General features: G+C 44.3%; 1 protein-coding gene across 1 annotated transcript; it reads left to right on the forward strand.

The window, feature by feature from the left end:
- Positions 1 to 20,212: 20,212 nt before the first annotated feature.
- On the forward strand, positions 20,213 to 21,208 carry LOC148513828 (olfactory receptor 6X1-like). Its single transcript, XM_088481260.1, has one exon. The coding sequence runs from the start codon at positions 20,213 to 20,215 to the stop codon at positions 21,206 to 21,208; it is 996 nt and encodes a 331-aa protein (XP_088337386.1).
- Positions 21,209 to 25,753: the final 4,545 nt, after the last annotated feature.

Below are 25,753 nucleotides of genomic sequence, written 5' to 3' on the forward strand. Positions count from 1 at the left end.
ACTCCCATAACACATCTACAGCACTCCCATAACAAGTCCACAGCACTCAAATAAAACAAGCCCACAGCACTCCCATAACACATCTACAGCACTCCCATAATACGCCCAGAGCACTCCCATAACAAGCCCACAGCACTCCCATAGCAAGCCCACAGCACTCCCATAACACGTCCCCAGCACTCCCATAACACACACACACAGAGCTCCCATAACACACCCACAGCACTACCATAACATGCCCACAGCACTCGCATTACTTGCACATAGCACTCCCATGACACACGCACAGCACTCCCATGACACACGCACAGCACTCCCATGACATATGCACAGCACTCCCATGACACACGCACAGCACTCCCATGACACACACAAAGCACTCCCATGACACATGCACAGCACTCCCATGACACACGCACAGCACTCCCATAACATGCGCATAGCACTCCCATAACATGCGCATAGCACTCCCATAACACACACACAGCACTCCCATAACAAGCGCACATGTCAGAACCCAAACTGTATTTCTGTTTAAAGATAAACTACACTTGCCACGGTTCCGTTGTGGTCAATGGAGTATCCTTCTGGGCTGCTGGCGTGAATCACATGGAGTATACAGAGAGTTAAAGTGATCCTCTATTCCTTGGGTGTCGTCTGCTTGCTGGGGTCTGTGATTTCTTGGTTTTCTAAACCTGGTTCTGTCTGGGTCACATGCTTTAACACTTCCAATGGATTTCATGCATCTGGTATAAAAGTCTGTTACTAAGTGAGCATTGTTGTCTGTGCAACGTTACCTTCAGGTTCTTCCTTGGACTCCTGCCAGATCCTCGCTGTACTGGATATATGCTGTGGACTCTCTTTGCCCGGTTCTGCTACAGATGCTTGATGGCACTACAGATCCCAGCACTGCTACTGAACTCTCTGCTGCAATACTAAACCTAACTTTGCTGGTAGTCTCCGCTGTACTACTAGCCTAGCTTTGCTGCCATTTCATGGTCTCTTAATGTTTACATTCAACTAACAGTTGTCAACTGCATCATAAAAGTTTCTTCACTCCAGACCTCTGCCTCATCTCAGGGCTCAACCCTGCACCTCTTCACTCCAGACCTCTGCCTCATCTCAATGCTCAACCCTGCACCTCTTCACACTGGACCTCCATCATGTCTTGGGGCTCAACCCCATACCGGATCTTCACTGCACTTCAGGGCTCAACCCTGCACCTTTCCACACCAGACCTCCATCACATTTTGGGGCTCAACCCCAGCACCTCCTCATACCGGATCTCCTTTGCACCTTGGGGCTCAAACTCCATACCAGATTTCAGTCACGTCCCAGGGCTCAACCCCACACCATTCCATACGGGATTTTCAGCTACATCTCGGAGCTCAACCCTGCACCACTTCATACCAGATCTTTGTCACGTCTTGGGGCTCAGCCCCATACCGGATCTTTGTCACCTCACGGAGTTCAACTCCACACCTGTTAGTTGGTATGATATGAACTTTGGGGGTCATTCAGACCCACTTGCAAGTGGCAGTACGCTCGCAAGTGGGTCGATGTTCCCCACTGCGCATGTGCACGATGGAGGGAGATCCGTCGTGCGCATGCGCGAGACCCGGCGAGCGATGGGGAATCCGTCGCTCTGAGTCTGGCACCAAAGGGGGAGTGCTGTCGATGGTGACTGACAGCACGCCCCCTTTGGTGGGCGTGCAGGGGGCATGCCTGCCAGATGGAGGCGTTCACATGAACGCCTACCATCTGAAGCCGGCCCCACTGACATCACTAGTGATGTCAGTGGGAGTGATTTTGGCTCTGATAGAGCCAAAATCACTCCAGGGCTTGTGGCTGAGAAACCCGACCGCAGGGTGTCACTCGCAAGTCCGATGGTCGTGATGGTCAAGACCATCGTGACCATCTTTTTAGACGCTCGTAGATGTTGTGGGTGGTGACCCAGAGCTATACGAGCGTCCAGGATGACGCTCCATTTCAATGGAGGAGGGCCCTGATTCAGAGCGAGCGCTCTGGTCAGAGCATCCGGCTCTGAATCAGGGCCTTTGTGCTATATGAACTTTAGTTCTTGCATGGCTATCCTGATACCTGCTTGTTGTGATAATCTGAACTTTGCTTTATGGAGACTCTATGCTTAAGTATCTAGAACTTTTCAGCACAGTCTTGTATTTGAATAAATTTTGTTTACTTTTAACATTGCATGCCGGTGCTATTTCAGGAGAAGGTCATTCCTTATACCCCCTCAGTTTGTACCACCTGTTAAGCCTGTTTCTCCTCTGGAGTCTCAAGAGTCTGTAGCCGTGACAGCACAGCTGTCCCATAACTTGTGCACAGCACTCCAATAACACGCGCACAGTGCTCCCATGACACACACACACAGCACTCCCATAACATGTGCACAGCACTCCAATAACATGCCCACAGTGCTCCCATGACACACACACAGCACTCCCATAACACACGCATAGCACTCCCATAACAAGCACACAGCACTCCCATAACATGTGCACAGCACTCCCATAACACACGCACAGCACTCCAATAACACGCCCACAGCACTCCAATAACACGCCCACAGCACTCCAATAACACGCCCACAGCACTCCCTTTTTTTCTGCAGGTCCCTCTCTCTTCCACTCCTGGTAACACCCATCACCCAGCCACCCGCTATTATTATCTTATTGAAAGTGAGGGACAGACCAATGCACCACCAACTACTACCCTCAAACTACTGCACAATAGAAGTGGCTCATGAGTCACTTCTCACCAAGCTGCCCAGGGCCGCCCTCCGAGATTTAGTTATGATACCAACATCCAAATCCCGACAAGGGACTTAAGAAGGCATCAAAATACTGACACATATCTTAAAACATGATGCCAGAATGCCAAAGGACGCTAGCCCAAATGAGGTAATTCAGCAGCCAGGACTTCATACCCATTCCCACCCTCCATCCTACTTACGCTGTGGCTGGCCTGTGCAATACATTTTTTCTTGTGATACAGTAATGACATCACGCCATGCCACTGAATGAAAGCATGGGAGGACTGAGAAGCAGCCAGAACAGATAAAGGAGTGAGTTAACTTAGGTAAGTGCCTGGGGTTGTGGGTCGGGGGGGCGTGGCCCGTGGAACTATGTGTTTGTGCCGAGGGTGGCCAGGGGAGCCCTGCTTATTTTGTCTGTCTCACACATCTCAATTTCTAATGGCTGCTGTACTCTTGTTTTGGATGGATAGTCACCTGATACAGACTGTCATGGCTGTCCCAGCAACCCGCACTGGAGGGAATACTGCACGTGGAAGATAGGGAGACTGCAGGAGGTGAGAAGAAGCTGTAGCTGGAGAGGGACTGTCACAGAGTCAGATCATGGAGGTGGGAACCAGGTAAGTGACTCCGAAGCTGCAGTGTATAGCACAATTTGTGACAGTGTGTACCATTGTTAGTAGTATATGTGGGAGTACTGCAGTTTTGGTGTGTTAGAGGGGTAGTATAGGTGGGAGTAAGCTAGGTGTGTAGGGGTAACATTTTGAGTAATATATATGAGAGTAATGAAGGTTTGATGGTGCAATAGCAGTGTGAGTAGGGTAGATGTGAGTGTTAAAGGAGGGAGTAGGGTAGATGTGAGTGAGTACTAGTGTGAATAGTATAGGTGGGAGTAGGGTAGGTGTGAGTGTGTACCAGTGTGAGTAGTATAGGAGGGAGTATGGTAGGTGTGAGGGTGTACCAGTGTGGGTATTATAGGAAGGACTAAGGTAGGTGTAAGTGTGTACCAGATTGGGTGTTATAGGTGGGAGTAGGGAAGGTGTGAGTGTGTACCAGTGTGGGTGGTATAGGAGGGAGTAGGGTAGGTGTAAGTGTGTACCAGTGAGAATAGTATAGTTGGGAGAAGGGTAGATGTGAGGGTGCACCAGTGTGAATAGTATAGGAGGGAGTAGGGAAGGTGTGAGGGTGTACCAGTGTGAATAGTATAGTTGGGAGAAGGGTAGATGTGAGGGTGTACCAGTGTGAATAGTATAGGTGGTAGTAGGGGAGGTGTGAAGGTGTACCAGTGTGAGTAGTATAGGTGGGAGTAGGGTAGATGTGAGGGTGTACCAGTGTGAGTAGTATAGGTAGGAGTAGGGTAGGTGTGAGGGTGTACCAGTGTGAGTAGTGTAGACAGGAGTAGGGTAGATGTGAGGGTGTACCAGTGTGAGTAGTATAGGTGGGAGTAGGGTAGGTGTGAGGGTGTACCACAGTGAGTAGTATAGGTGGGAGTAGGGTAGGTGTGAGAGTGTACCAGTTTCAGTAGTATTGGAGGGAGTACGGTATATGTGAGTGTGTACCATTGTGAGTAGTAAAGGTGGGAGTAGGGTAGGTGTGCGGGTGTACCAGTGTGAGTAGTATAGGTGGGAGTAGGGTAGGTGTGAGGGTGTACCACAGTGAGTAGTATAGGTGCGAGTAGGGTAGGTGTGAGAGTGTACCAGTTTCAGTAGTATTGGAGGGAGTACGGTATATGTGAGTGTGTACCATTGTGAGTAGTAAAGATGGGAGTAGGGGAGGTGTGCGGGTGTACCAGTATGAGTGTTATAGGAGGGAGTAGGGTATGTGTGAGGGTGTACCAGTGTGAGTAGTATAGGTCATGCTTCATTTTATTAAAACTTGCAACAAGTGTAATAATAATAAATACATAAAATGTAAATAAATAATTACATAAAATCAAAAACTTAATAAAAAAGACAAAAAAATGCATAATATTACTTCATATTATACTTTTCCTAACCTAATACAAACACTTATCTACTCTACTACCTATATACAATCCTCCATCTGCAAAGGAAAACTAAGCAATGATATAGAAACCACCTGAAGTGTAAGGAAACTATCTAAATCATACATCAAACCCTAAACTATATTACCCATCACCACCAACACCTACTGGCAGATGTATGCAAACCTTTCCATAAAAGAAAACAAAATATTTCAAAAAAACATCTACAAGGGAGTGAAAAAAGAGAAAATAAAACCCAAAGCTGGAATTGAGAGAGACTGTCTGCCACCCACTCAAGGGGGTTTCAACTGGCCCCACCGACGAGACCATCTGTCAGCATCCAACCCCTCCCTATCCAGATCCATCATCCTTCTCACCTCTTGAAGAATCAAACCCACCACATTCCTATAGGGGAGGACCTTTTTCCTTATGGACACCAGACACCGTGCACTCCACGTGTGAAATCTAACTGCTAAACTAACTAAATAAATCATGCCTATATTAAATCCACCGTACCTTCTGACTACCCCATAAACCCACTCAGGGTAACTAAGCCCTGAAAGGCACGGAATATCAATGGCTTTTGACACCTCCTCATAAACTTTTACATTAAAGGGACTCTAAAGCAGAAAGTGGTCCATCGTCTCCACCACCCCTGGACACTCCTCCCATGGGCAACCACGATCATTGGCATTCTTCCACCTGAGATTCTCCCCAACATAAAGTCATCCATGAAAAAAGATCCAAGCAATGTCTCTATACTTCTGCGGTATCCTCTGTGAATTTAACAGAGCTAACCTGGCTGAATCGACATTGTTCGGACAGTCCCTCAGTGACAGCTGGTCATGAAAGTGAGTCTGCAAAATTCTTCTCTCAAATTCCCTTCTAGAGAAGTTTTTGACTTCACCCACCACCATGCCAAAACACCTCATCACCTTCAAACTATGGATGACGTAGATCGGGAGGTAACCACACCGAATCCGAAAGCTTTTTACCTGGCCACCCTCTAGCCACAACCTGAGGAAGGGGAACATCCAGAATCTAAATCCCTCTACCCACCGAGGGGGAGCATCTAAAGTCAAACTCCCAAGATTACATTTTAAAGGGCTGTTACAAAAAAGACAAGTTTACCATATTTAAACCCTCGTCTTTCCTCGGTCTATAGGTGATGTATCTCCTGACAATGTTGACCCTGTTTCCCCACAAAAGAAGGAAAAACAAGGAATTCAATCTGGACCACATAGATTGAGTCAAAAAACACACATAACTGACATATAAAAAAAATCGGAATCAAGTAAGTCTTACACAAGTCAACCCTTTCCTTCAGAGATAACTTCCATTTCTTCCAGCTCTCTACCATCTTGGTAGCATCTTCCAGCTTCTTATCCCAATTTAGGGAGGCATAGTCACCATGGTCAAATTTTATGCCTCGAATTTTAATCTGCTGACTGGCCCGAGAGAAGCTGTCTGGAAGGCAAAATTCATCACCCTCCTCCCCCATCCAGAAAACTTCACACTTTTCACGGTTTACCCTGGAGCACAAGGCTTCAGAGTATTCACAGATAAGATGTTCCACATCACGGGCCTCTGTCCATGAGGAGAGAACCAATGTGACATCATCTGCGTAGGCCATCACCTTTAGCGGAAACTCTGGGCTCAGCTGCACCCCACCCACAGTTCCGGTCTCTACCCTTCTGACGAAGGGGTCAATCGCAAAAACATATAGGAGGGGGCTCAGGGGGCATCCTTGATGAACACCAGAGCCTACCCCAAAAGTGGGACCCACCCAACCATTTACAAGTGGGATGCTCTCAGCCAGACGATAAATAGCCTGCAGACAATTCACCACCCGCTCTGGAAGAACATACCTTTTCAGTAGGGCCCAAAGGTACTCATGGTTTACCCGATCAAAAGCCTTATATTGATCCAATGCCAGTAAATACTTTCCACACTTCTCAGCCTTGCACTGCTCAATGACCTCCCGAACACCTAGGTCAGCACTAAAGGTGCTACGGCCCTTCACCGTACAGTGCTGAGAGGGGGAAAACAACAGTTTGGAAAATTCCAATAGCCTATTGAGCAGTACCTTTGCCAAAATCTTCCTGTCCATATTAAGAAGGGCTATGGGGCGCCTGTTCTCAATACAGGATGGATTCTTTCCTTTAGACAGTAGTATAATGGCAGATAACCTCATGGAAGGAGGGAGGACTCCCTCATCCAGGCTCTCATTAAATACTTCCACCAGGTGAGGAATTAAGAGGTCTTAAAAGGTCTTATAGAATTCAGATGTTAAACCATCCGGTCCTGGAGATTTTTTGGAGTTTAACCCCTCTATCGCTATCTTAACTTCCTCTGCCGTTATATCACTCTCTAAAGATTCAAAAGAAACAACCTGAGAACCCACACCTGGTGTCCTCCTCAGAAATTCCTCCATCCTCTCCCTGATGAGTGAATGCTCAGATAAAAGATATGAATAATAGGACTCAATCACTTCCAGAATGCCCTTCTTATCAATATGAAGAACACCCTGTCCTTCCTTCAGTCCCCTGATCTCTTTGGCATCAACTGACCTCCTACAGCTCTGGTAGGGATCTGGTGAGTGGTATGTTCCATAATCCCTCTCCAGAACCAAGGATGCCAATCAGTTTTACTGAATCTCCTTCATCCGAGCTTTCACCCGGGAGATTTCCTCACTATCTCCCTCCTCAGAGATCAAGAGATCCAATTTCTTTCTTAGGCTATTGTTGATGTTACGTCTTAACAAGTTTTTTTTTAGCTATAGCCCATGGAAAAACTTCCGGATTCTCTTTTTAATCACCTCCCACCACTCAGATCTACTCCAACCCGCCTCCAAAAGTGTCTCCTGAGTTTGAGAGATGACCTAAAGGATTGTCTAATGCTCTCTTCTTCCAGAAGCTCTGAGTTCAATCACCACAGGCCCCGCCCTTTCTGAGGGGTTTCTGAGGCATTCAACGTTACTGAGAAAAAAAACTCCACTAACCTCACCCCCAAAGATGAGGTCTTTGAAGATTCCTTAACAAAAAACCTATCTATTCTAGATCTATGACTACCACTAAAAAAGGTGAAACCTGTGAGGTCTGGGAAATGCCGAATATGCACATCTACCAGACCCACCTGTCTAATCATGCTAACTAAAAAATTGGAGTCATAGCCCAGAGTTTTCTTTGAACCTCCCCTATCTTTTGGCCTAATTATGGTATTAAAATCACCACCAAAGATAACTTGCTGAGCCGTAAAAAGAAAAGGTTTTTTCTCCATGAAGAGACATTTCCTATCCCACTGTGACTGAGGACCATAAATATTAATTAACCTAAGGTCCTGTCCCTTCATGTTGATATCCAAAATCATACATCTACCTCCTTGCAACTCTATAACCTTGTACACAGTTACCTTGTCAGTAAAAAGCACTGCCACCCCACCGTATGGCTCGGCAAGAGACCACTAAGAAAGACCCTTCCTCCACTCATGCTTCGCTTTGTGGAGGAGATCCAAGTTACTAATCCTAGTCTCCTGCAAAAACAAAAAATCAACCTCAACCATGTTGAAAAAATCAAAGGCCATTATATGAGCACATTCAAAATCTATGGAAGCCACATTATTCGTGGCACATCGTATGGGTTGGGGATCCATGATGTATAGATTATTAAATGCAAGACCTTACTTACTTTTACCTTGCACAATTCCCAGCACCAAATCCACCACAAAACTACAAGCTAAGCCTACTCGGACCAGCCTTCTCTTCCATAGCAACAACTGTCACTGCCCCTTCCCCCCCTCACTCCCTGACAATCTACAGGGACCTTCTCCCCCCATACGAGAAGGCCCATTATCAGGAGGTTTGGGTACAAACTTGATAACCTGATGCTCAGTACCAGGTACCTGTACCATACTCGGCCCTACACAGGAGCCTTGGGACACTCCTTGAGCCACCCTATCCTCCTCCATACCCTGGGTCTCCTCTATCACCGTCACTTCCTCCACCACACCCCCTAAACTGCACATATTTTCCTCTTCCAGCTGAGTTCCAGCAGGGTCACACACTAAACCCTCCCCATCACCTTCTTCCTGATCTGCTCTCTTTCTCTTCCTTTTATTCCTTTCCTCCCCCCTTGCCAATTTTATTAACTTTCTTTGTCACTGTCCTTGCTTGCTTCTTATCCTTCCCTGTTACCAAAATCAATTCACCCCCACTCCTCATTACTTCCTCCTCATCAGAGGAAAATACATCAAATTTGTTGCTTAGCACAACTTGCACATCTTCACCTTTCCTCTTTTTCTTATTTCCTCTCCTTACCTCCTGAATAGGTGCTTCTTCTACCCGTTTCCCTTGCACATGCTTTACATGTCCTTCCAGTACATCTACACCTAGTGGTTCTTTTTGTCTCACCTCGTCCTCATCCGTTCTTGGTTCTGGCCGAACCTCCTGCCCACTATTATGGCTGGCCCGAGGACACCTGCTATATGGGTGGCCTTCTTCCCCGCATAAATTACATTTGACCACCCCACATTCTCTGATACATGGCCGATCTTATTACACAATGAACATTTTATCATGTTACATTCGCTGCTCAGATGCCTGAAATCCCCGCACTTAAAGCAGGTTCTTGGTTGACCCTTGTAGAAGCATTGTACTCAATCCCTGCCAATGTATGCAGCGGATGGTACATGGATGAATCCTCTGTCAGAATGACGCAGCTTTACCAGGGCCTCCCAAGCTCCCCCCCATACCCCCATCGTATATCCAGATTTACTTAGGTCAGACTGTATATCACAATATCTTGACAACCAGTACACAATATCTTGGAAAAGAATGGACTCATTCCTCACTAGAATATGCACCTTCACTTTATCATGCTTTGTAACCAAATTTACTCTGTACATATCATATGGTTTTGACATTTTACATTCCTGCCATTTTGTCCAGAACACTTGTAGTCCCTGGAAGGATAAAAAACTCAAATCAAACTCTGCAGATTTGACCGGGTGTATACAAGCATATAAATCTGAGGGTTTAAACCCCAGACCAAAAATCATTTTTAAGAAGGTCTCCTTTGTAGGAACTTCCCCCTCTCCTGCCCATCGGAACTGGATTAAATTTCACCTTTTTCCAACTTGGCCTGCTGCACCCGGCATTTGTGGACCAGAATTATTCCCATTCATATTGAAAGCATTAGATCTTGTCACCATTTTAGCATTCGATATACTTCCAGGAACAGTCTGTTTGTCCAATACGTTTGTTACCATACTCCCCACACCCTCTCTCCTTCTTACATCATCACAAATAATTTTAGCTGCCTCTGCAGCCCTTGCTGGTACAAGCATCTTATTTCCATAAACAGTTTCTATTACTTTAATCTGCTCCTCCGGCAGCCCAGTCTTTTCTAATGCAGGCATTCCTTGTGCAAATTGTCTTTCCTTTATGCGCCCTCCTAAACCAGTACCATGCTGCAACCTCCTTGTACCTATAACCTTCTCGCCCTGCGTGTCTCTGGGTACAATCCCTAGAGCCTCCCCAGTAACAGGTAATTCACCTGCCACTGCAGATTCACCTGGAGATCCCCCCTCAGTGCCACTTTTCTGTAAAGCTTCCTCAAGCCTTAATTCCGCCATAACAACCTCCATTTGAGCCGGGAACACCGCGCCCTCTGTGTTCCTGGCTCTGCCATCTGCCATCACTACAGGTGGAAATAGTTCATGTTGGGCACTGTCAGGCTCAGCTGTCACCGGCCACTTCTTACCTGCCTTACCCCCAGCACCCGGCACACTGTTACTCACCTGCAGGACAGCCGGCTCACCGAAAGCGCCCTCCACCTCAGGCTCGCAAGACATCTCCACTGTGTCCCCTGCCACGGACTTCTCCTGGGAATCAGCAATCACAGCACCAGACACCTCTGACATAACTTTATCCTCCATATTTACTGCATCTTCAGCTGTATTAGACTCCGTTACTGCTGCTGCCTCAAGCTGCATACACTCTGCCTGGACATCAGCTGGTAGGTTTGTTTCACTTTCAGTTGCAGAAACAGGCTGTGGGGTGCTGCTGCAATCACCAGGTACACTGATAACACCTGTCTCAATGGGTGTCAGCCTTGATTGGACCTTTGCATGAACTGGTAACCCTTTCACTGCTGCTTGCATCTGCTTTTCCTTTTTTTCCAAGCACTTTTCTTGCAATTTATTTTTAACCCTTCCCAGAGTTACAGAAAGGGTTTCAATCACTTCTTTTAACACTGGTTTCTCCCATTTATAGCAGGTATTCCTTTTTTTTCTTCTTATCATTAATTCTGGTCTGTATACGCTTTGCCTCTCTTTGAAATTCCTCAATAGAGAAGCTATCAAATGATTCCTCCTCATCTTCCTCTTCATCCCCAGTATCACCAGGGGATTCAGAAACATTCTCTAAGGCATCAAGGGGCTTCACCCCCCACATACTTCACTACCCCCTGGGCAGACAGTAGCTGCTGTCACTCCACCCTGTGTTACATCACACAGGGGAGCACCCAGGGAGAGTTTGTGGGAATCCGACTGTGGCTCCAGTTTCTTCACTGGGGCCACACCGACAGGGTAGGTAGCTTCCAGCACTGCTCGACCCTTTGTTCCATCACATAGGGGAGCACCCTCAGACATAGGGGGAACTAGCTGTGGTTCCAACTGCACAGAAGCCGGGCTGATGATATTGCCTCCACTGTCACTCATGCTGCTTCCTGATGATCTGGACTGGCCTGCCGCACTAGTTATCCGGACACCAGGAGTCTTTGCTTTGGCTTTTGCTTTAGAGCCCGAGCCACGGGCTGAACGTCGGGAGCACTCTCCCCCAGGAGGATCCATCCCCCTGGGGAAGCCAGCAGGAAATCTCCCTGCAGACATGGGACACACCTGCAGCAGCTAGAGCTCTCCTCCACACAACCTCCTCACAGCTAAGACAGCACACACTGCAGAGTCTCTGCCCCCTGGATAGGTGGGAGTTGGGGAGGTGTGAGGATGTACAAGTGCGAGTAGTATAGTTGGGAGTAGTGGAGGTGTGACTGTGTACAAGTGTGAGTTGTATAAGTAGGAGTAGGGTAGGGGTGAGGGTGTACCAGTGTGAGTAGTATAGGTGGGAGTAGGGTAGGTGTGAGGATGTACCAGTGTGAGTAGTATAGGTGGGAGTAGGGTAGGTATGAGGGTGTACCAGTGTCAGTTGTATAAGTAGGAGTAGGGTAGGGGTGAGGGTGTACCAGTGTGAGTAGTATAGTTGGGAGTAGGGGAGGTGTGAGGGTATACCAGTGTGAGTAGTATAGGTGGGAGTAGGGTAGGTTTGAGGGTGTACCAGTGTGAGTAGTATAGGTGGGTGTAGGGGAGGTGTGAGGATGTGCCAGTTTGAGTATGATAGTTGTGAGTAGGGGAGGTGTGAGGGTGTACCAGTGTGAGTAGTATAGGTAGGAGTAGGGGAGGTGTGAGGGTGTACCAGTGTGAGTAGTATAGGTGGGAGTAGGGTAGTTGTGAGGGTGTACCAGTGTGAGTAGTATAGGTTGGAGTAGGGTAGGTGTGAGTGTGTACCAGTGTGAGTAGTATAGGTATGAGTAGGGTTGGTGTGAGGTTGTACCAGTGTGAGTAGTACAGATATGAGTAGGGTAGGAGTGAGGGTGTACCAGTGTGAGTAGTATAGGTAGGAGTAGGGTAGGTTTGAGGGTGTACTAGTCTGAGTAGTATAGGTAGGAATAGGGTAGGTGTGAAGTATTAATAAAGAAAAAATCAGTCACGAGTAATAGAATAATAAGTTTGCATTATACTAGAGAGCACGTCTCATTAAAATGTAATTTGCAGAAAAGCTGTAAAAAATAATTTCCCCAGAGTTTCATAAAATTCTCATTGGAATCTAATAGAGAATATATACAGGCAAGGGAGCCATTTTCACTGTAGGCTGCACAGTGGCAAATGCTTCCATCTTACAGATATAATATTTAAATGCATTACCATTAACTAATTGGATTGCAGCTTTGGATATTTGCTGCATTCTGGTTCTCATGTATTTAAACCACGTAAAGAATACAATATTGGATTTGCTTTGATATGATTGTCACTTTCGTTTCACTATCAGATTTTGTTCTGCAAGCTCCATATTGTGTTCTAACATAAAACAAACATATTTGTCATGGAATTATGGTGCTTAAAGCTTAAATGTTTATGTTTATAGTTTTCACTAAAAATGGTTGGATTAAAACTATTCTTCGCACATAAACTGTACTGTCGTGTCCCAAGCTGATTGGGTGCACTTACTGCAAGTGTCTGACGTAACAGAATATATCAGCCATGGACTGTAAACAGAACAATGCTTGCAGTACAGTAATGAGAAAGTGGAGAGGAAAACACTGGATTAACTTTTCCGAGCAGTAAGTATTGAGCAAGTAAAAAAACAGCAGTTAGATGAATAATCAATACTGGGTAATAATATGCAGTACTGTACATATAATTTTTGTAGTCATGCAGGACAGATCTACTAGACTTGGTACAACCTATCGGAGCCAGACAATAAGGTCTGAGTAATAGTCTTTTGAGTAATAGTTTTCTGGGTTATTTTGGTTGCTCAATTAAGGTGTCTAAGCTCTATGGGCCTGATTCAGACCCGCTTGCGAGTGCACAGCGCTTGCAAGTGGGACGATGGTCCCCCACTGTGCATGCGCACGCCGCAGCCGGCTCCGGCGTGCGCATGCGCGAGACCCGGCCAGCGGCGGGCACTCCGTCGCTATGGGTCTCGCACCAAAGCGGGTCAGCTGTCGATTGTGATTGACAGCTTGCCCCATTTTGGAGGTGGGCAGGGGGGGTGGCTGGCCAAATGGAGGCATTCCCGAAGGAAAGCCTGACATTTGGGGGCGGCCCCACTGACATCACTCGTGCTCTTAAAGAGCGTCCGGCTCCGAATCAGGCCCTATGTCCATTGAAATTTAAAAGAATCATACAAGACTCATTATAATAAATTGCATGAAATAGCATTATGCATTAGTATATAATATTCAGTATGCAATATTATTATATGGAGCAAACCGCTGACAACTAGGCATAACATCTGCAGGGTTCCGATGTCTGTCCACACTGTTTCTGCTACACTAACCACTTCAATAGTACAGAAGGAGTGACATTTTATTTAGCTTTGTAAAAATATATTATATATAAATATTTTTTATTAAAATGATAAAAGTTGCGAAACCGCTGATGCAGGAAAAAAGCAATTGGACAAAAAATATCCATAATTCTTATTACACATATTTATATGTAGAGATGTGCGCCGACCCCCTTGTTTTAGTTTTGGTTTTGGTTTTTGATCTGGATCTACCCTGGTTTTGGATCTGGATTGGTTTTGCCAAAACTTCACCTCTGTGCTTTGTTTTCGTGTTTTGGTTTTGGATCTGGATTTTTTCTTAAAAACCATAAAAACAGTTAAAATCACAAAAAATGGGCCTGTTTTTGTTCCTACAGTATAATTAACCTCAATAACATTTATTTCCAGTAATTTCCAATCAATTTTGACCACCTCACAATATTATTTGCTTCATCTAGTTAAGGCCAAATGGTTGCATCCAGCTAGCTGGCTGACTAAGCTAAGTGATACAGTGGGTGGCACTAACATGTGGCAGTTCAGTTTCTAATTTCCAACACGGATACAGTGTGTTATACAGTGTGGGTTGGATACACCAATAGTGCACTTACTGTGTCAGCAGTGCCAGGGTGTTCTCAATGCAGGGTGTCCTCAGTGCAGGTTTGCTGACTGTGTTGGCAGTGCAGGGGTGTTCTCAATGCAGTGTGCCAGCTGTACCGGCAGATCGGGGGTGGCAGCGGTGTCCTCATTGCAGGTTTGCTGACTGTGTCGGCAGTGCAGGGGTGTTCTCAATGCAGGGTGTTGGCAGAGCTGGGGTACCAGTGTTGCCCTCAGTGCAGGTTTGCTGACTGTGTCGGCAGTGCAGGGGTGCTGGTGGTGTCCTCAGTGTGGGAGTGTCGACAGTGTGGGGGTTGCTGACAGTGTGCTAAGTATATTGGGCAGCAGTGCAGGAGTGTTGGCAGTGGTGGTGTCAGCAGAAAGGGTATGCTGCCAGTGGGGGTGCCGGCAGTGTCGGCAGCGGGGGATGCGCATGGATTGCCCTGGATCCCCGAAATTCGGGTTGGTTTGGATTTTTGAGATCCCAACCCGCTCATCTCTACTTATATGTCATCTTACAACTGTGGCACAATACAAATGTCGATCTTCAGCATTCCAGGAAATTTATAGTAATAAAACTGACACATGAAATAAATACAAATATAAGAGTAGTCTGAATGTATCTAACACCCTTCCTGTGAAATACAAATATTCCTAATGTCCCTTTCTACCTTGAATTTTAGATGTCATCTTTAAAAAAATTCATTAACAGCTCTAGAACACAATACATCTAATTGGTGCGCCTTCTCTCCTCTAGTATAACAGTTAAATGGGAGAAACAATTTACATTTATTTCAAAACATCAAATAGGGATAAATAGAAACCGTTTTACAATCCCTACTAATGATACATGAAAGCAATAGTAATAGTAATGTGCTATTTGTCTGCTTTTTTTGGAAAATGATATAATAATGGAAATGACTTGTTCATCTCTTGTGTAATATGTGTGGTGGGAAAGTAGTGAAAACTAAACAAAACCAGTGTATACAGTAGTATTGTATTGGTCCAAAAAAGCAGCATTGCTCCTACATTCACAGAAATACGGATGCACATTGCACCAAATTGCGACCAACTTTGCATCAATCTGAAAGAGCAACAGTGCATATTTTCCTCAATGTGAGTGTTGTAATTTTCAGGTTATTATGCTTTGACTAAAAATCTATAAAGCACAATTAAATGCTTTATACTGTATAATGGGCATAATACCCACCACCATTTAAATAAGAAAAATCTTTAATACTACAGCATCCCTTCATTTGTCTGCACCAAGGAGGAGGTGATGAACCAACCAGTACAGGATCCAGAAACAGGAACAAAAACTGGGGAGTATTAGGGGTACAGTTGTACTAGATCCTGAGGTTCCAAGGGGCACCAGAGAGGGCCACAGATAAATCTAAAGCCCCATACACACTGGATGATTATTTTAAATGATATGAATGCTAACAATATCTTTGAATGATATCGTTCAAATTGTCCAGTGTGTACGCACTATGCAATGAATGATGCACGCCCCCGCGGGTTGTTAACAATATCCCCTGTTGTTTGTACTTGCACTCTATTCTAGGGATATCATTAACGATGCCATACTGCTGAATGCATCATGGACCTGCCACCCCTGCCATCGTTCGTTGTTGCCAGCATCGGCAAATGTGTATGCACTACTGATGCCGGCAACCGTGCCGGGTCCTGCTGCTGACGATATCGCTGGGTACACACATCATCCAGTGTGTACCCAGCTTTACTTTAACCTAGGCATGTGCCGCTGCAATGATACAAAGGTTGCAGGCATGTATGGGTTGTTTTCTGAGCAGATGCTGCAGCTTGACTGTCTGGAACCAGCGGTGGCTGGTGCAATACAGTTTTTTTTTATTGCAGCACAAAATGCATGACATCATTACTTCATGCAGTACTGCACAGCTGAAAGGCAGAGCAGGGGAGTCGCAGTGGGAAAAGTAGAAACCAGAAGACATACCGTAGAAGAAGGTAAGTTAAATGTATTTGGACTGGAGCCTTAGGGATGCTGGAAAGATAGATGGATACTGGAGAGACAAAAGGAGTGTGGGGGCTGGAGAGAGACTTTGGGGGCTAAAGAGACACTATGGGAGCTGGGGGACACTCTGGGGGGGCAGAAGAGAGACTTTGGGGACTGCAGAGAAACTGTGTGGTCTTGAGGGACATTGTGGGGGCTGGAGAGATACTGTGGGGCTGGAGAGAGACTGCGGGGGCTAAAGAGACACTATGGGAGCTGGGGGACACTGGGGGGGGCAGAAGAGAGACTTTGGGAACTGCAGAGAAACTGTGTGGGCTTGAGGGACATTGTGGGGGCTGGAGAGATACTGTGGCAAGAGAGACACTGTGGGGAGATGGAGCTCGAGATACATTGTTGGGTTGGCAAGACAGAAGTTGACTGGAAAGTCAAAAGGGGGGTGAGGCTGAAGGGAACTGGGGGGAAATGGCTGGAGATTATCCACAACTGGCAAGAATATAAGCAAAAGGCATGGGGACTCTTAATTCTTAAGATACATTGGATGGGATGAAAAATACATGGACCTAACAATTATGGTGAGACCCTACTCCTAGGGGTACATTTACTAAGTTGGGAGTTCTATTAAGAAGTGATGTTGCCCATAGCGACCAATCAGATTCTAATTCTCATTTATCTAGCACCTTCTAGAAGATAATACCTGGAATCTTATTGGTTGCTATGGGCATCATCACTTCTTAATAGAACCATCTTAGTAAATTTACCCCCTAGCATTAGGATGCTGCAAATTCAATTTTGTGTCATCTCTTCTAGGCATAACCTATTCCACCCAGGGTAATCCTATGTAGTGCACCTAAGATGGCTGCCTCATATAGGTACCTTTTGTGGGTGGAATATATAACCTGTGGAAGTTATCACTCAAAATGTCTGCACCAACCCTGCAATATGCTTATTGTGTGCTGCAGGATTTGGTTGTTTTTAATTATCTCCGTGTGGGTTTCTATTTTCTGCAACACCAAATCCTTGTACAATGTACCATGTTTTCTGATGTCTGTAAAGCAAATTTGAGACCTATGGGAGAAAAGTGCTATATAAATAAAATTATTTATTATTATTATTACTGAGACAAATGGAACCAAATTTGCAAATACAGTTTAATAATACAAAATTATTTGATTAGGGTATTTCACATTTTGCCCTGCACTTAAAGTATGTTACTATGTATTATATGGTTGATCCTCTGTTATAGGACAATGACATTGGTTATAATCCTATGCAAACAGGCATCTTCTGGACCACATGTGATCTCCAACGTAAATAGTGAATACTGACTGAAGTCACCATCTGCCTAGGAAGGAACAATTTCTATAGAGGTTCCCAGTTACAAAGAATCCATTTGTAGATAAGGAGGCTCTTAAGTGACTGGCCTGTACTGCCAGGGACTTGGGGATAGGGATCCCAAAAATGTGATGTTGGATCTTATTCATTATTGTTATATTTATTCTAAGTTTTGAATTTAAACTTTTTCCATAAATTGCATTGCTAAATTTTGCATCATCTTATTATTAACAAGAAACTAATAACAACATATATAGAACTAGCTCTAATCACAAATGGAGGCAGATTGTCTATAAATTGAACAAGAAGAGGAAGACAGACAGCATGAGTACCACAACCACCTCCTGCGGTGCTGGAAGATCAGGCCATAAGACGGGCACCTACTGCTGACATCCTGTTATGGTTGGTTGGGGCTCCAGACAACCAGAATACCATAAAGGAGTGAGACACCAGGAGAAGTAGGGTGAAATCTTAATAAGTGACTTAATTGTTACAAAAGAAAGGCAAGCACGTATAAAATAATAGTCCAAAGTACAAACGGTGCGGCTGAACACCGATGGTATGGCTAGGGAGCCAATGGTGCAGCTAAGGAACTGAGTCGTGGCTAGTGAGCCGAAGAGAAGTGGCGATTGCGCCAGTGAGGATGCAGGACCTTGATGGTCAATTGATGCAGCACAGGCCGGGTTGCGGCTAATGAGCCAAATGAAGTGGCGATTGTGCCAGTGAGGATGTAGGACCTTGAGGGTCAATTGGTGTGGCACAGACCGGGTTGCGGTTAGTGAGCCGAATGAAACAGAATCACGGAACAGTTGTGTGTACCTGTAGTATGAAGCTGAAAGTGCAAGTATGTTGAACTCCCAGAAGGAACTAGTAAAGTAGTCTAGACTTGACAAAGACTCAGGAATACATGCAGGTAAATAAATGTGTATAACTCAGTCACTAAGCATATGCAGAATGTGTACAAATGAAATGACAGCAACAACTGCAGCAGTAAGGTGGGATTTCTAACTTGCAAAGTGAGTTCAAATTTGATGAAGATACAGCTGGTATAATTATACATGCAGGTTTAGTAATAGTATATTATATTCACACACTAAACGTATGATGGATGTGTATAGCTGAATGAGAGCAGCAGCAGCAGCATGGTGTAGATCAGGTTCCGGAGGCCTCTGCAGGTAGCTGGCATGCCAGAGGATATTCCATGGAGCAGGTAACTGAGGAAACAGCATGCTGGAACCACAGTGTCACAACACAGTCAGCTGAGATGTGGGAGGAATAAGCTAGTAGTGGCTGGAGGCTGATGTAGCAGCTTGGAGGCTGAGAAACAGTCTGTGCAATGGGGCTGCTTGGAAGCCAGAAGACAGTCTGTGCAATGGTGCAGCTTTAAAGCTGAGAAACAGTCTGGGCAGTGGTGCAGCTTGGAAGCTGAGAAACAGTCTGGGCAGTGGTGCAGCTTGGGAGCTGGAAAAATGACTCCATAAACAGGAACTGAGAAACTTGGAACACTGGCTAGGACTTATGAGAACAGACAACAAACACAGCATGTCAGGCAATATAACTGACAGTGAGTCCAGGACTGGCTGTATACTTATGACATGCAGCTCCAATCAGAGACAATTCCTGCAGAGTAATTTCTAATCAAAGGCATGTGTGTACCTGCTCTGACAGACAGCTAGTTAATTAATGAGCACATGAGATCAGTACACAGACAGGCAGGAATGACAGGCTATGAGCTGTACCCAGACAAGACAGGATTAGATGCCGTATCCCAGTCACAACTATGGATGGAACCTGCCACCAAAATGATCCACTACCCGCAGATCCTAACACATCCTTCATATATTAGCTTCTGAAGCCCTATAGCTTCTACTGTGTAATTCATATATGTTGTTTTTTACTATAAAGTCTGACTACTATGAATGTCTAACCACTTAGCTAACTCATTAAACCTTAAAAACAATTACAAAGAAACATATATTATATTTTTAGTAGTAACATTTGTTATAGCAATAACACATTAATTAATAATTATAGTAGAGGATCACTTTCTGCTATGCATGACATGGCATCTTCCAATCCATGGATTGGGTGCTTTTGGAACATACAGTATATGCTGTAATATGCACATGTTGACATAGATCCTTGAACTTATATTTAATAAAAAATGATCTGATTAAGTCTAACTTTGTGAGTGTCACAGTGTAAGATGTATTTAGTAAGGGTATGTTACTTGTTATATTACACAAAAAAACTAAGCTTTTCAGGTTTCATTAATTGCTAGTGTCTTTCAGTACATAGGAAGATCCCATTTACTAGCCCAATGTCATTACTGACAATTTTCTTTTAAAACAGGACAAGCTTTGGGTCAGTCTCATGTGTATAGTCAACTCTACATTGAGGTTTGATTTCCTCCTGTTGTTTCCTATGTAAGAAGAAATAATGAATTCAGATAACTCAACATCAGACCCAGAATTCTATCTCCTGGGATTCCCAGGCCTACACAGCTTCAGGTTTGGTCTCTTTGTGCTCTTCCTTCTGATCCACATATTAACACTAACTGGAAATGCCCTCATCATAGTCCTTATATTAATCAGCCCCCGTCTCCAGTCTCCAATGTATTTCTTCCTCTGTCACTTGTCCTTATCTGACATTTTATTCACTGTTGATATTATCCCTAACATGTTATATATTATATGGAAAGATGGAGCCCTCATTTCTTTTGTAGCTTGCCTTACTCAGTTTCAAGTCTTTGGAGGCACCACAAGCACAGAGTGCCTCCTGCTTACAGTGATGTCCTATGACCGATATCTGGCCATTTGCAAACCTTTGCATTACTCTCGCATTATGAACCTCAAACTGCAGAATCAGATGGTGCTATTCAGTTGGTTTTGTGGACATATGATGACATTCTATATCGCTGTACAGTTGGCTCAGCTACGTTTCTGTGGCTCCATGATCATTGACCACTACTTCTGTGATTTTGCTCCAGTTCTCGACTTTTCATGCTCAGATAATGACATCATAAACATACAAGCCACCATGACTTCAAGTGTCTTAGTCCCACCTCCCTTTCTTATCATCGTTGTTACCTACTGCTGTATTTTCCTCACCATCCTGAAGATCACCTCCAGCACTGGAAGACAGAAGGCCTTTTACACCTGCAGCTCTCACCTTACTATTGTCTGTGCTTACTATGGCTCTCTAATTGCTATATATTTGTCCTCTTCCAATAGTCACTTATTTAATGCAAACAAATTACTGTCCCTCCTAAACACAGTGGGCACCCCGCTCCTGAACCCTATAATATATAGTTTAAGAAATAAGGATATCAGGGCTGCATTGTTTGATCTGTTTCATACCAGATTATATTCTTTTTCACATAAATTTTCAGGTAACTGGCAATGTACTAGAGAAGTAATAGGGCATTGTTGTTGAAGCAAATTGGTCTTTAGGGGGATGACGAAGGTATCAGATTTGTTTAGATCATACTACATTTTCATTATTGAAGATTACAATTTAATTTTGCTAATAAACAAGTAATATGTGGATACAGATAATTATCATTGTGACTTGCTTGAAAATCAAGTTTTGAAAGTACAATGAATTGAATGAAGTGATCTCTGGTCTTAAGAAATAACTTTTTTCTTACAATTGGTCTTACTTAGTCAAACATGATTCAGCTTCTTGAGGTTTTCTTGCTTACAAAGTATTAGTACTTGCATTGACCACTTAGAGCAGTGATTCCCAACCTCGGGCCTCAAGGCACACTAACAGTCCTGATTTTAGTGATATCCATGATTGTGCAAAGATGGTTTAATCAAAATAACTGAGGCACTAATTAAGTCACCTGTGCTCAAGAATGGCTATCCCTTAAACCTGGACTGCTAGTGTGCCTTGAGGACCATGGTTGGGAACCCCTGACTTAGAGACAAAATTAGTTGAGGAAACAACAAAAACTTGTACTGTAGAGAGAGTTGGGAGAGCTACCTTCTAGTGATCTAAAGTTTGGTAGAACAGAAGGCTATTTGTTTCTTTGACATAATCAGCTTTGGCCTTAACATCCATTCTCTATATCTACATTTCAGCACAGGTTCCAAATAATTTAATTTCATGCTGTTCCCATTTATCATGGCACATAGACAGCTTCTCCACCTAAATCCTTGGACTGGAGTAATTTGCAGTTTTTCATCCTGAACACATTTCTTATTACAGGATTAGTAATTAGTGGAGCCACAACAACTGCCAGTGAGTACTGTCTGGCGATGTTAGGCAGCATTTGGAAGGACAGTTGGTGTTGCTACCCTATTTGAATTTTGGACTACACTGCAGCTCCACCTCTGGAGTCACCACTGGACAGGATAGTAGCCTGATTAGAAGACTAAGGGCCGGATTGAAATGTGTGATTTGTCACATGGTGCATGCTTAGTAGCAGAACATACTCAACTTTGAGCAACTATGGGTGATTCAGCATCATTTGCATTTCAGCTGCTTCTCCCACTGTGGTTGGGCTTAACACTGGCTGAGAAAAAAAAAACATTGGCAAGCTGTCAGCCACCAATGGTGGAAAAGCACTGGATCTTCACCATCAATGGCAAAACCATTGACCATTGGTGATAGAACATCGATAGTAGGTAGCCATCAATGGTCAATGGCCATCCCTATGGGCTATTCAGAGGTGAGGTCATTTTGGAAATATCTCTTGCACCAGGTACAATATATGAGCTTAATGAGCCTGATTCAGAGATGGATATAATCCTGATGTTTATGGAGTTGAGCAGTTATTAGTGGTTTGTGCAGGCATCTGATCGCACTTCATAAGTGACAATTTCCATTACCATCATCGTTAACAGTGCGGATTATTTGCAAAGTGAATTACAGGAAGAGAACATTTGTGTGTGGCAACAAAGGGGTTGCAATGAAAATTTAGGTATGTTGCCATCATTCCGGGTTGTATCATCACCTCAGATATACATAGAAAAAATGTCTCCAGCATACTGGTTCTGGCAGACATTCTAAGCTAATCAGAAGTCTAAATCAACTGATCTGTGATTGGGCTGTGTCTTTATACGCAGTTGTTTGGATTTGGGAAATTGTCAGTGGATGTCTCAATACAAATCCTAGGACCTGCCAGATTTGCATTTTTCCGCACAGCCGCTGGGTACAAATTTGCAGCTGTGGCGGCATTAGAGTACATCTATGAATCAGGCCCAGTGTAAATAAGTACTGATGGTGACAGCAGCTCTTTCCACAAGACAGAAGGATTGGAGAGCTGCTAATCCGTGAATGTGGCCAATTCTGAATACAGCAAAAGATCTGGATTTTTACCCAGCATGCAATGCGCCACATTTGTGTCTGACCTGCAAGACACCATGAATAAGTACCTAAGACTGTAATAACATCAGTGAGATAATAATAGTAATAGTGAGCAATAGTCACACTTTACTAAGAGGGCACCATTGGGTGATAGTTATTGGTGGCTGTAACCAATTACCTTCCACTCTGACAGCTTAAATGTTAATATTTCCTGACACATTGCTCTACTGTTACCTCTTCCTTCTAACTGTTGCCAGAATAAGCCCCTTTAGCTCTCTAAATTCCTAATCATTCACTCTTTATCTTTTGTCCTTAATACAGCAACCTCCCCCTGGGCCTGATTCATTGGTGGACACAGTGCCTCCAGTATGTTTGCGCAATTGATCAATTTTTGCTACAGTGCATGTGCCAGAAGTCCTAAAAAAAAACAACGTGCATGAGTTCCCCTGAGTGTACCCAGTGACAAAGCACTGTTCTTCTCCATGTATTTATGCAGTCAGAATAATTATATTTGACAACACATTAATAATCTATAGTTCTAAAGACCAGATATTAAGCAATAACAGTATCATATATACAGGATTGAAAACAATAAGACTAAATATACTATATTAATAAGAGATATTTGATTATATGTCAGCTAGTGTATAGTATTTAAGTTTTTAGAATCTTCATTATAGAAAAAGCACTATTTAGGAATACAGTATATTTGAATCCTAAAGATGGCCACTATAAGCTTACTTACCAGATAGTACATATTCATTACTGAGGTAAAGCAGAAGTATGATGTTTTCCTGAGAGTACTTTAGTAATTCAGAGAACACTGCAATGCTTGGATGGCTAACTAAGAGATAGGTGAATAACATTTATATAGAGACTAGCTGGTAGACCTTAGATATTTACTGTTTCCATTTTCATCTCACCACTCCAATAACACATTCATCTTTCATCTCAATAGTAATGCATCCCCTCCCTCACTGTTATAGTAAGACATTACCCTTTCTTACCTGTGTTCTAAAACATTCCACTCCCTCACCTCTGTAGTAACACATTAAACTCCCTTGCCCATGTTGTAACACATTCGACATTCCCCTCCCTCACCTGTGTAGAAATACAATTCCTCCCTCACACCTGTAGTAACACATTACCCTCACCCACATCTGAATCAACTTAATCCCCTCCCTCACCTCAGGAGTAACACATCCCCCTTCCTCACCTCTGTAGTAAGACATTACTCCTGCTCACCCCCATAGTAACACATTCCTCTCCATCACATCTGTAGTAACACATTACCCCCACTCCCTCCTGTCTTAACACTTTATCCTCCCTTGTCTAACTCATTTCACTAGCATACCTGTGTTGTAACAAATTGCCCTCCCTCATGTTTGTAGTAACACATTCCCCTCCCTCACCTGTGTATTAACACATTCCCCTCCCTCACCTGTGTAGTAACACATTCCCCTCTCTCACCTGTGTAGTAACATATTCCCCTCCCTCACCTGTGTAGTAACACATCCCCCTCCCATACATGTGTAGCGACACATTCCCTTCCCTCAGTATTCAAATAGGGGAGCCACTTCAACTACCAGTGATGGCAGCACTTGAAGTGACAGTTGGTGTTTGAATTGAATTGTGTTGCAGCCATTATGAGTCAGTCAGTCAGGACATTGCACAGGGGAGGAAACATTTTAACCCTTTTCACCCCCTTTGGAGTCAAATTTTTGAAAACCCCTTCTTAGTGTTCACCTACATCATGGAAGAAATATTCTTCTTGATTTAAATTTTTCTATCTCCAGAGGTTTGGGCTGAACATTGATGAGTCAGTCTGTCAGGACATTTGACTTTATATACTGTAGATCTTTTATAAATAATTATGAGTTAAATATGAGTTAAATATAAGGGTGTGAAGAAGAATAAAATATATATTTATATTCATTTGTGCAAAGTGAATTTAATATATTTCTAAGTTGTAAAATGGCCACTTATGGACAAATGTGAACTGATGTACTCCCTTCACTGGTAAGTGGTTTTTCTTCAGATGCCTTAAAGGAAAATCACACAACATTTACAGGTGTGCTGAGTTTGTATCTGCAGTGGCAGGTCTGACAACGTGGGATGCGAGACCACAAACCAAAAACACCTTGAAAAAGGGCCAAAGAGACGGAATTCTATGGACTTAGGGTCTGATTCAGACCCGGTCGCAAGCGCTGAGCACTCGCAACTGGGTCGATGGTGGCCCAGAGTGCATGCGCACGACAGAGCCGGCTCCGTCATGCGCATGCGCGAGACCCGGATAGCGATGGGCACTCCGTCGCTCCAGGTCTCGCACCAAAGGGGGCGTGCTGTCGATGTTGAGTGACAGCACGCCCCCTTTTATTGGGCAGGCTGGGGGGGTGGCTGCCCAGATGGAGGCATTCCCATGAGAATGCCTACCATTTGGGGGCGGCCCCACAGACACCACAAGTGATGTCAGTGGAGAGATTGCAGCTCTGTTTGAGCCAAAAGCTCTCTGGGGCTTGCGGCCACGAGTCCCTACCACAAGGGTCTCGTCACAAGCCTGATGGTATGATGGTCTTGACCATCGCGACCATCATCCTGGCCACTCGCATCACAGCTATGCAAGAGGCCAGGAGGCCACTCCATAAAAAAAAAAAATGCCCTGATTCA

The sequence above is a fragment of the Taudactylus pleione genome, unplaced genomic scaffold (assembly GCF_031769625.1).
Source record: "Taudactylus pleione unplaced genomic scaffold, aTauple2 ptg000268l, whole genome shotgun sequence".
Taxonomy (NCBI): Eukaryota; Metazoa; Chordata; class Amphibia; order Anura; family Myobatrachidae; genus Taudactylus; species Taudactylus pleione.